The sequence below is a fragment of the Sus scrofa genome, chromosome 2 (assembly GCF_000003025.6).
Source record: "Sus scrofa isolate TJ Tabasco breed Duroc chromosome 2, Sscrofa11.1, whole genome shotgun sequence".
Lineage (NCBI taxonomy): Eukaryota > Metazoa > Chordata > Mammalia > Artiodactyla > Suidae > Sus > Sus scrofa.
In genome coordinates, this window is record NC_010444.4 from 44,008,820 (window position 1) to 44,020,574 (window position 11,755).

The window sequence follows — 11,755 nt, forward strand, 5'->3', positions numbered from 1 at the left end:
TGCCTTTGGGCAAGCTAAAATAATCATTCTTGGAGTAAATTAGATAGAAGTTTTGCCAACTTTGCAGAGTGGCCAGAACCCTGCCCTGCATTCCGATGACCCTGGTGACGCAGATCTCCTGCAGATAAGAAGGGCCAAATGACTTTCTGACCACTTGGCAAACTTGAGAGCCTCTCATGGGGGTGGGAGTGAGTACTAGCCAATGACCTCACAGATCCAGGGGAGGGGGCAGAAAAGCCCCCCTCATTTGTACCTCCACCCTCCAAAACCCACGCTCCTCATCCTGAGCAGGAGCTCCAGAAGGGCCATTCATGCTGGCAGGGGCAGAGCTCAGGTCCAAGAGACACAGACTTCCCAACACAGCCCTGGGCCTAGGCAGGGTCACATGAGGAAGGGGTGACCAGGGAGCCAGGGCTAGCATAGGGCAGGGGTCAGTCTCCTTCGGGCACCCAGACACTCATGCTTTTGAGACAAGGAGAAGCTGGCAGCTGAAACAGTCAGAGCAGGGGGCATTTATCAATGGCCCAATTCATTCTCAACAATCCCCATTGTTTGAACCCGCACAGAGATGGGCATTATCTCCCAGAGCCACTAGAAAGAAAAGCCCCAAGACATGGTCACAAATCAGAGCCTAAAGATATTAGAAGCCAAAATTGAGACATATGGTTTGAAATATTTGAAATTGGAGATGTCCCCAAAATATCCATGCCACATGGTTCTCATTCTCAGAGACCAGCAGAATGTTTAATTGCCGATTGTTCATTTACTCATTCTGATTTCTTTCTACAAAGGATGTAGGAGTTTCAGTTAAAGATGTGTATAAAGTTGTTAAAGCAAAAATGAAAAGTCAAAGCCATGATTCTGACGAACACAGTTACCAGGATAAAGCAATATGATGAATTAAGAGCTTCCTAGCAACCAGAGTAAGAAGGGAAACACATAGGTTATGTCGGGAGCTCAGGAGTCACATAGACCTGAAGAAATTCCTTGAGCACTCGAAGCCTCAAATTCCCAAAGAGAAAAAAAAGAAAAAAAGGGGGACTATTAACCTAATAAGGTTGTTATGAAAAGTAATTAAAATAGAGCATGTAATGCAGGTTCAATAAATAGTGATTGCTATTATCACCATTTTGGGGTTGCCTGATTTCTTTTCTTTAAACTGGAACTATGTTAATTTAGTAGGGTTGCCTTGATGCTCTGTGAGTCCTCATTGTTGTTCTGAAATTCTCATTGGTAGGTGTCTGTATTTGATGAATTAAAAAATGGGGAAACAGGCAGTTTCCATTGTGGCTCAGCAGGTTAAGTACCCAATATAGTGTCCATGAGGATGCGGGTTTGATCCCTGGCCTCGCTCAGTGGGTTAAGGATCCAGCATTGCTGCAAGCTGCAGTGTAGGCTGCACATGCAGCTTGGATCAGGCATAGCTGCAGCTGTGGCACAGGCCAGTAGCTGCAGCTCCAATTCAACCCCTAGCCTGAGGTGTGGCTGTAAAGAGAAATTTAAAAAGGAGGAAACAGCCTGGGACTAAGTCACAGTGGGTACCAGTCTTCCAGAGCCTTTTCCTGAATCCTAAGATCGCTGGGAGCCTCCACACTCTGGCCTCTCTAGAAGGCTAGGGAAGGCACACAGACTTTCTTCCCCATCACGTTTGCCGTATAAAAGCCTGCCCTGCTGACCACAGCCTGCCCTTATTAAACCATCCCCAAAGGTGAAGCAGAGGACCAGGCCAGGGAAAGGTAGATTCCAGCATCCCTTCAGGAAGTGGCCGAAGCCCATCTGCTCCCCTGCCCATTAGGGGAGTTTGTAGGGTGAGAACTCAGGCACTTCTTAGCTCAAACCATAAACACTAAGAGAACATCAGTGTCATCTTTCTAACTTCCCAACTGATGGAGCATATTTAGTAAGGGTGGTTCATTGAGGCCATAGGAGAATGGCCAGAATGGGAGTGGTCCAGAGCCATAATAACAACAGCAGCAGCAGCAGCAGCCAGCTGATATGATGGGACACCTACTCTTCCAAGCACTGAAAGTTCAGTGTGTCCCCAACAGTGCTCAGAGGGAGGAGGTCAGGGAGAACAAGATTCCATCAAGAAAAGAGATAACCACTGGGAAGGAACAAAGCTAAGGCTCTCCCCTCCAGTCTTGCCTGCACACAGGAGACTCAAAGCAGGGCTGACTAAAACCAAAAAGAGAAGGAATCAGTTCAGCTCATGGATCCTCCCTGTCAAATGACGCCTGGGCCCAGCCCACAGGAGGCTCGTTGCTTTTTGGGTACAGGGGGTATCCAGAGAATAAACTACAGCCTGGGGCAAATTATAGGTGCTGAGCTCTGTCTTCGAGCCCAGGCTGGCTCTACTTGCCTCGCCAGCAGTCCCTTTCACTTCGAAGAGGGTAAGGCCACTCCAAAAGCGGCCTTAGTTCCAGATCAAATGGGAAACTCCAAAGGCAATATATTAACATCTGCCCAGACCTTTAGCCAAAGCCCCTGACTTCAGATATCTTTTTTTTTTTTTTTTTTTGTCTTTTTGCCTTTTCTTGGGCCGCTCCCACGGCATATGGAGGTTCCCAGGCTAGGGGTCGAATCGGAGCTGTAGCTGCCAGCCTACGCCAGAGCCACAGCAACGCAGGGTCCGAGCCGCATCTGCAACCTACACCACAGCTCACCGCAACGCCGGATCGTTAACCCACTGAGCAAGGGCAGGGATGGAATCCGCGACTTCATGGTTCCTAGTCAGATTCGTTAACCACTGCACCACGATGGGAACTCCTGACTTCAGATATGTTAAGATAGCTCTTAAGGTAGTATCTTAGACTTGTCCAAGGTGCCATATGTAGGCTAAAGGGAACCAAAAAGCGGGCCTAAGAGGCTGCAAGTCGGGCCAGGGGGTGCATGTGTGTGTATAAGCATGTTTGACACATGGAGGTGCCTGTTGCACATGTGTCACTGTCCTCAGGTGTACGTGCTGAAAGTGCATGAGTGTTTGCACAGCTGTCCTGAGACAGCATGAGTGGGAGTGGCCTGAGAGGGTGGAAGGTGTGCACACATGAGCAGCTGTGAGCATGTGGGTGTGGGCCCCCCGGTTGAGTGTTTGTGGGTGGGCATGGCTTTGCAGTCTGCTCATCCCCTTGTCCTCCTGCCCCCTCCTGGCATGACAAAGGGGCCATCTCTGTGCTGTCTCCCTGACCCTGGCCAGCCAGCAGGGCTTGCTCAGAACCCCACTCACTCTAGGGTTGACTCTGAGCTCCTGCCCTGCTCAGAGTCCTGAGAAACCAAAGCCACATGACCCACAGAGAAGACACCCCAGTTGGGGACAAGTCAGGTCACCCTAGAAAGTTTGCGTTCAGATAACATTCCTTACCCGCCAACTTCTGCCTTCATCAGCTCAGTCACATGCATCCAGCCATTGATACACACTTGCTCAGCCCTGGTGGAGCCTGCCTACCACACACACCTGAGTCTGCACTTCCAAGAATACAGACACAGCCCACACGGACAGCGTGTGCCACCCTGACACACATGCCACCTGGGGGCACACTCCAGGCCCCCCTACACTAAGTCCACCAGACACACACTGACACACTCTCACCCATATTCACTCTCTGGGACATATGCTAGAAACTTCCATATGCTCAGGTACTGGCCCAGACACACTCCCTCCCACTAAAGTTCACCCCCACTCACAAGCACTCACACTGACACACTTACACCTAAATCCGAATAGTCCCCAAGCATGCTCTGTCCCAGACTAGGCTGGGCCCAGAATGCAGTCCAGGAGCGCGCCTACTTACTCTGACGGAGCGAGAGAGCCTGCGAGCAGCTGCGTGCAGCGGCCAGGCCGGCGGTGGCAGGCGCAGCTGGGGCGCCAGAGGCTGTAAGCAAGTGACCCGCCCGGCCGGCCCAGCCCGAGGGCCGCCCGCTGCCCCGCGCCTCCGCCCCGCTCTGCCCCCGCCCGCCAGCAACAGCGCGCTCCGGGCCAAGCCTCTGTCCCGCGTCAGCCACCAATGCCTGGAGTCTCAGCCGGCCGCGAAGCTATTTTGGTGCCCCTGGCAGCGGAGACCTCGCGCTCTTGGCTGTGGGGAGCGCTGGAATGGGGACGCGGTCAGGTCTAATTAGAGACCTGGCTCACTAGGAGCCTCGGAGCCGTCCTGGCGGGGGTGCCCACATGTGCCCCACATGCCAACATCTGGAGAGGGAAGGGAATGCGCCGATCCTTTCCCTTGGAGCTGAAACAAAACAAGGAGGGGTTTGGGTGCAGTTCACAAGCCCTGCGGGGGAAGCCTCTGAACTTTGAGCCGCCCCCCAAACTCCTGAATTCCGCTTGATTTATTCACCGCAGGTGCTTTCCTTTGGAACCCGAGCTGCTCACATAAGACGGCCTACCTGACAAAAAGGACAGAAGATGCTTGTAGGGACTCCTTCTAACTTGAGGCACATCAAACTTTCCCTCTGGACTTCTTTGTATCAGATGGCCAAGTCTAGAGAGGAAGTCTGATTCCTACCCAAAAGCTCAGGAATGTTGCATTCTTGAGCTAGAAGGAGGCTGCAAGGTCATTCCATCCAATTCCCTCCACCCTGCCATGAATTCCGCAGGGGGCCTGGAGGGCCTCTACCCACTCTTGGGGATCTCCAAGGAAGAGCAGACCTTAGCCTCCCTTGGGCACTGTCCCCAATCTTGAATCAGTTCATCAGCAGGAAGTTCTCCTTGGCGTCTAACCTAAATCCCTCCTGTGCAAACTCCTCCTGTGCAATATTCTTGCACATTGTGTTGCAGGACAGGAAAACCAGCTGCATCTCCAAGACACAATGACCACTCCAAAGTCCCATCTCAGCCTCTCTTCCTTGATGATAAAGTCCTTGTTCCCTTTTTCAGGCCTTGGCTAAAAAGGATGCCTGCTTCCTGGCCCTGGACACATTGCAATTCCTGACATTAAATCAACTGCCTCAGGCATTCCCATCATGGCTCAGCAAAAACAAATCTGACTAGCATCCATGAGGGCACAAGTTCAATCCATGGCCTCGCTCAGTGGGTTAAGGATTCAGCATTGCCATGAGCTGTGATATAGGTTGCAGATGTGGCTCGGATCCCGAGTTGCTGTGGCTGTGGCATAGGCTGGCAGCTACAGCTCAGATTCTACCCCTAGTCTGGGAACATCCATATGCCTCCGGTACAGCCCTAAAAAGACAAAAACAAACAAACAAACAAACAAAACTGCTTCAGCTTTCCGGGGACCTCAGGTTCTATAGGAGCCCAAGGCATTCCCTTCAGACAAGCCAGCTTGACTGCAGCCTCCATCCATTCATCTGCTCCCTAGACTCTTGAGAGGGGCTTCAGTTTCTACCTCAGCAAAGACTGTCTCAGGGCCTGGAAACACAGTTTGGGCCCCCAGCACCTACCTGGCTGGGCATTAACACTGAAGCTATAGCCTTCCTCAAATAGGTAAAGTTTCCAGAATCTTCAAGTCTATTTCTGGTAAGACAGGTAGTGTTTAAAAAAAAAACATCTGTATAGCCTGGACATTTTCCTCAAAGAAAACTGACTTTGTATCCTGCCTCTTTGCTTTTTTTTTTTTTTTTTTTTTTTTTTTTTTGCTTTTTAGGACAACACCCGTGGCATACAGCAGTTTCCAGGCTAGGGGTCAAATTAGAGCTAGAATTAGCTACAGGCACCTGCACCAGCACCACAGCAATGGCAGATCCGAGCCGTGTCTGCGACCTCCACCACAGCTCACGTTAACACGGGATCCTTAACCCATTGAGCAAGTTCAGGAATCGAACCTACAACCTCATGGTTCCTAGTCGGATTTGTTTCCACTGCGCTACAATGGGAACTCTGTGCCACTACTACTTTCTAGCTGTGTGACCTTGGACAAGTCACTTAATTTCTCTGAGGCTCAGTTTTTCAGTGGGGATCATAATAACCTCGGCCTAGCTAATACATTACTGAAAGAATAACATGAGACTGGGAATATAAAGGTTTCTGGAAAGGTGTATTTTTCAGTATGATTGAGATAGAATGAGGCTTAGATCATAAGTACAGTCAGTATTAGCAAAAAAGCCTCAAGGATCTTTCATTTCCAGGTCCAAATTCGGTGCCTGAGTTTCAGGACAAGACAGGAACAGACTTGGTTTGCTAGATGGTCCCTTAGGACACTTGGTATGGATGTCCTCCTCCCTGCATTCATGAATACACTCACACACTCATGCATGTACACACGCCCACGTGCACACACATACCCATCCATGTTCCCAGATACATACAGTACAGCACAGCCTCCTGGGCTCTTGTCGGCCCCATAGGCCCCAGCCGCTTATACCCTTGCTGGCCATCTCTCCATTCCCAGGGGGCCTCCTCATGGCTGCAGCAAATCCAAGTCTCCTTACAGAAGCCCCTGCAGGCAACTCCTATCTCCTTGCCCATCCTGGGCCATGGCCCCAGCAAGGCCTGCGATCCCAGGCAAAGGTGGAAGAGACCTTCTCCAAGGCAGCTCAGAGCTGAGGCTGTGGAGGGAGCTCAGAGGTGGAGCATCCTCCCCCTCGACCCCCTCCCCTCTGCCTGCCTGGCTTCCCAGCACTGTCCTGCTTAATTCTTAATGGAAATTCCATCCCCAGCACCGGCCCTGGCTGGCTCAGAGAGTCCAGGCTTGGGCCAACAGCAGACTCCACCCAGAGACAGGAGGCCTGCCTGGCCCTATAAACACAGACACACTCATGTTCACATACATGAGTACGCACGCAGCAGACACACGTGCCCTGTCCTTCACAAACTCAGAGAGGCTCACCCAGAGACAGACACAGAAAGATAATACGCACTATAATCACTGGCATTTATTGCATCATGCAAAGCTTTTCGTAGGTATCAACTTCCCAAATCCTCAAGATGCCACTGGGTTCGAGGACGACTTAGCTCTTAGCCCTAATTTGCATGCGAGCAAACTGAGGCACAGGGAGGTGAAGCAACTCGCATTAGGCAACTAGTATTAATAGCCTAACACACGAGCACAGAAACCACACTCAGGGGCATTTTGCATTGTCATTTTGCCACCATAGTAACTTGTGGTGGAAGTTATTCCTACTCCCATTATACAGACAAGGAAAGTGGAGGCCAGATGGTTTAAATCACCACCTGTGGCCTCAGCTTGCGAGATGAAGGGAGGTCCTACACAGATATGCATGGGAGCTCTCATGGGGGAACAGGGAGACACACAGATAAAGAAACACATGCATGGAGGGGCACAACCACAGAAAGTTTCCCCTACCAAACTAGAAGCCACAGGAATGGTCCAGATCTGCGTCAGGCAAAGGTCCCCTCTAGCCTAACCCTATGTTCTTCTTCCCTCTCAAATGGCCCATTCCCGCTCCACTGACTTCACAGGTTACTTCAGGAAGGACACACTAGATCTAACTGGAGGGCAGATTTCAGGTTTACAGTCAGCCAGCCTCAGCTCCAAATCCAGTTTGCCCAGCATAGCCCACATGGTCACTGGAAGAAGTCTCAGATGCTCTTTGGAAGGGATCATGAATGATGCAGGTTCAAAGACTCTGGGCACCGTCAGGGGCTGGCCGAGGAGAGCTCCTAGCCCCGAGGCCCAGATGAGGCTGCACAGGACCCGCAGGACATGTCATGGCACATGAGCCCGGGCCTTGGCAGAACAGAGCATGGATTGCCAGAGGGAGCTGGAGCCACACTGCCAAGAGGTGGCAAGACTGTGGAGGGAGGGCATGGACCCATGACGGGTCAGGGCCCTGATAAAAGACAGAGCCCTGGGCACTGGGGGAATAGGCCGGCAAAAGAAGAGAACAGAAGGATTTAGCACTCCGGGAATTAATCTACTGCTGGAAGTCTCTAGGCTAAGCTGGACATCTCCCAGCAGGGGCCGTGCTGGCCCTCAGCTTCCTCCCCAGCAGCCCCAGTAGAGAATGCCCAGGAAGGCCTACTATAGCCAGGGCGATCTCTATTGTCTCTCACGGTTTCCCACCCCATCCCCATCCCAGAATTCCCCAACTGTTCCTGCTGTCACAAGCCCCTCCATTCTGTGACCCAAGGACAGCTCAGCATGGCAGCCTTGAAGGCATTTGCATTAGAAAGGAGTTTTTCCAGACTTAACTCCTACAATTGCCTCCGGAGTCCTGTGGTTAGGCAGTGGCTCTAAGAGGGGGAGACACCCTGAGCCTAAGAATTTGCATGTCCAAGAGGTTCCAGGAGATAAGGATGGTGCTGGCCTAGGACTCTTGCTCTGAGAACCACTGCTTTGTGGAATAAGAGAAAATCAGAGGTCATTCCAGCTCAAAACAAAAAGCTCACCCTAACTCAGAGTGCAAATGGTTTCTTCTGAAAGGCGCCTAAAGGGAGAATTTCCATCCTGTTGGTAGTTTGTACCTCCTTCCCCAACCTCCATCTGTAGGTCAGTCTCCCTTAGGCTCTGTGATGGTTCCTCTGCCTCAGTTGATCTCAAGTACAAGACAGCATCTTCCACGCTGTTCCCCACCTGCTCAGAGAAGGTTATCAAGATGAGGCACCTGCACAAAAATAGCTGATGACCAGACAGGCTCTCAGCTCCGGGATGGAGATATCTGATCAGAAGGTCAGGATGATCACAGCTGAAATGCCAGCCCACCCAGAGATGTGAGCGATGGGCAAGGAGCCCAGCACCCATGGTGGTGACCTCATGTACTGCAGTCCCCTCCCACAGCCCTGAGACATGCACATGGAGACACTGCCCTGCCTTAAGGAGTGATGGCAGGATGGGCCACCCAAGTAAGACAGGGAGAGGCAAATCTGGCCACAGGCTGGTGTGGACACACCATTGACTCACTCGGTCAATGGCCCATCGATCTCCCCAGGCCTCCTCCGGCAGGGCTCTTAAAAGGGAAAATTCTCTCCAACCCCCAGAACCCGTGTAAGAACGTGTAATATAACCAGAACAGAGGATGTAAGGGCCCTGGAAAGGCACGTGGAGATCTCCAGGAGCAGAGGTTCTGAAGTTTTATCACCCACCAGAATCACCTGCGGACAAGGTAGGTGGGGGGTGGAAAGCAGATTCCCAGGCCTCCCTCAGAGGTTCTGATTCAGTGAGCTGGAGCCCGGGTGCCTCTCTCTTCCTGGTTTCATGTTCAGTGACTTCACGTTGGTAGCTTGAAATTGGCCACGAGCAGAGGATCTGTTTACACCACAGTCATTGGCCAAAAACTACAAATTGAGGGATTTTGTTTTGCTTGCCTTTGCTTGGCTTGGCTTTGGAGAGCCTGTTGTGGCAACTTCCCAGCCACTGTGGGGCATGGGGGTCTCCATTTTCAGGCCTCCCAAGCAACTATGATGTAGGCTGTTTGGAGACAAAACACTGACCTAGTAATGAGGTTCTAACCCAAACCCCTCATTTGACAGATAGGGAACTGAGGTCCAACAAGGGAAAGAATCTTGGCTGAGGTCACTCAAATAGGTCCTTTTCCTTGACTCTCTCCTGCATTCTCTCCACCACACACCTGCTGTGACTCACTAGCTAAGAGAGGAAGGGCAGGAAGCTCCCTCCCCTTGTGAGCCATCAGATTCCCTTTCATCGCAATGTAAATTTGAATAGGTGGAGTTCCTGTCATGGCACAGTGGAAACAATCCGACTAGGAACCATGAGGTTGTGGGTTTAATCCCTGGCCTTGCTCAGTGGGTTAAGGATCTGGCGCTGCTGTGGCTGTGGTGTAGGGTGCAGACACGGCTCAGATCCTGCGTTGCTGCGGCTGTGGCATGGGCCAGCAGCTGCAGCTTCGATTGGACCCCAAGCCTGGGAACCTCCCTATGCCGTGGGTGTGGCCCCAAAAAGCAAAATAAATAAATAAGTACATACATTTTAAAAAATAATAATAAATAAATAAATTTGAATAGGTTACTGGTGGCCAGATCCCCTGACTTCAAGTGCCCTGGCCAACAGGTACCTGAACTCCAGGGTTGCCCTGCCCTTCCCAAGCCTTCGCTCTTCAACTCTTCATCCAATTCAGAGAGATCTCCAAGTATCCTCCCAACAGATTCCCTGTTTACTTAAACGAGCTTCTTCCCACTACTTACAACCAAAACCACCTTGAGAGACATAGCCACAGAAAATAAGAAGCTGGGATCCTGCCCCTTTGTCTCTCCCCCTATTCCTCACCCTCAGATGGTGAATCAAAGGCTGTTCAGCCCAGGGAAGAAAGGCTATCAGGGTGCAAGCTGTGTGGCCAATTATACTCCTTCTTGGCCAGGCTCCTTGACCCCAGGCTCCTGGGGAATCTCGAGCATCCCAGCTGCAGCCTTGCATCCTGAACTAAGACAACAGCCAATCTTTCCAAAGTCTATTCCCAAAATAGCAGGACAACCTCAACAGAGACATGGCAGAAAAGTGCTACTTCTGTTAGTGTCTTGGTGCCTAATTAAGGGGGTGACTTCGTGGATGTTCCCTGGCCCTTTGATTCTCAGGGGATTTCTCTAGCTGGCCTGGGGACAGTTTCAGGAATCCTTCTGGAAGTAGGCCTGCCAATGGCATGGCTCTACAAGCCACTTTGGCCTCTCCAGAGTGAATCTACTGTTTCCTCTGCTTCTTGTGCTGCCCAGGTTCAGGGAGAAAGATGAGCTTCACGGGTAATTGAAGAAGCGAAGCCTTAGGAAGAGAGCAAAATAATATAATAACAAAATAACTACGACTGCGTTACCAGGCACTGGCTTCTTCCTGTACACAGCCCTGCATATAAGCATTTTCCGTGGTTTTCCTTGTTGGCTTCTCACTGTGATCCAATGATGTAGTTATTACTATCCCTCTTTAGAGGGATAAGAGGGGCTCAGTAGCTCTCCCAAGATCACACAGCCAGTTGATCAAAGAATCAAACCCAGGTCTGTCTGACTATAAGTCCACAAGCTTCCCAGGGAACAGTGTGCAAGAACCCGGGTGCAGAGTGGCATCTGCTGCAGGAGGAAGGGCACTTACTGCTGAGAGGGATGGCCAGGTGTTAGCTCAGATAGGCTGGAAGAGGGCAGGGGAGGGGAGGCCAGGTGACTTCTGGCAAATAAAGGGGCAAAAAATGGGTGGGGTCCTCAAGGCAGGAAGAGCCCTGCTCCCTGGGAAGTAGGGGAAGGAGCCAATCAGGATTGAGAATAGCAATCCTAGCCAGGCTAGAGTTGAAAAAACATACATTTGAAATGGAGCTAGTGAGAGCCATCACACAAAACAGACTTAGTGACTCCAGATCTGAGCTTGGGGACAGGGGCCGACCCCAGGTCTGAGACGTGCTCCAAGGCAGGGACTGCAGGAGCATATCTCTGTCTGAGGGGGGAACCAGCTGGAACCCCACCTCACCACGGATGAAAGATGCCTTAAGTGGGGTACTGGGTGGTGCTGCTCTGGCCCAGACCCCTGAACAGTGGGGCCTGTGGTTAGAGCAGTCTGCCTGGGACTGGGATCATTGTGGAAGCGGGTGGAGCCTGATAAGGAAAGAACTTCCCCCACCTGGAGAGTGGGAGGCTCTGGAAGTGGTTTTGAGTCGGAATCCAAGCAAGTCATTAAATGTCACCACCCTGCCCTGGCTGATCAAACAAAGACCTGAGTCATTTTTGTCTTTGCCTTCCCTCACCATCCCCCTCCCCCAACATCCAAAGGTCAGCTCTCCTGTCTGCTCCACCTCATTCTCGAATCCCAGACCGTCTAAGCCACCTTAGCCACTAGCTGCCAGAGGCATTCTTTAACAATGTAAATGAAACCACATCCTCCTCCAACCTAAAACTCTTCAATATCTTCTT

At 51.3% G+C, this 11,755-nt stretch overlaps 1 protein-coding gene across 2 annotated transcripts in view; it reads right to left on the reverse strand.

Annotated features, from left to right (window-relative positions):
* INSC (inscuteable homolog (Drosophila)) overlaps positions 1-6,447 on the reverse strand; it is a 171,728-nt gene extending 165,281 nt beyond the window's left edge. The window contains exon 1 of one of the 2 annotated variants that reach the window (XM_021083297.1): positions 6,259-6,447. In XM_021083297.1, coding sequence (XP_020938956.1) covers positions 6,259-6,354 — 96 coding nt within the window. In that variant the 5' untranslated portion in view covers positions 6,355-6,447. Of the gene's footprint in view, positions 1-3,788; positions 3,979-6,258 lie in introns of those variants that run through there. The other variant, XM_021083296.1, reaches the window with a different exon arrangement.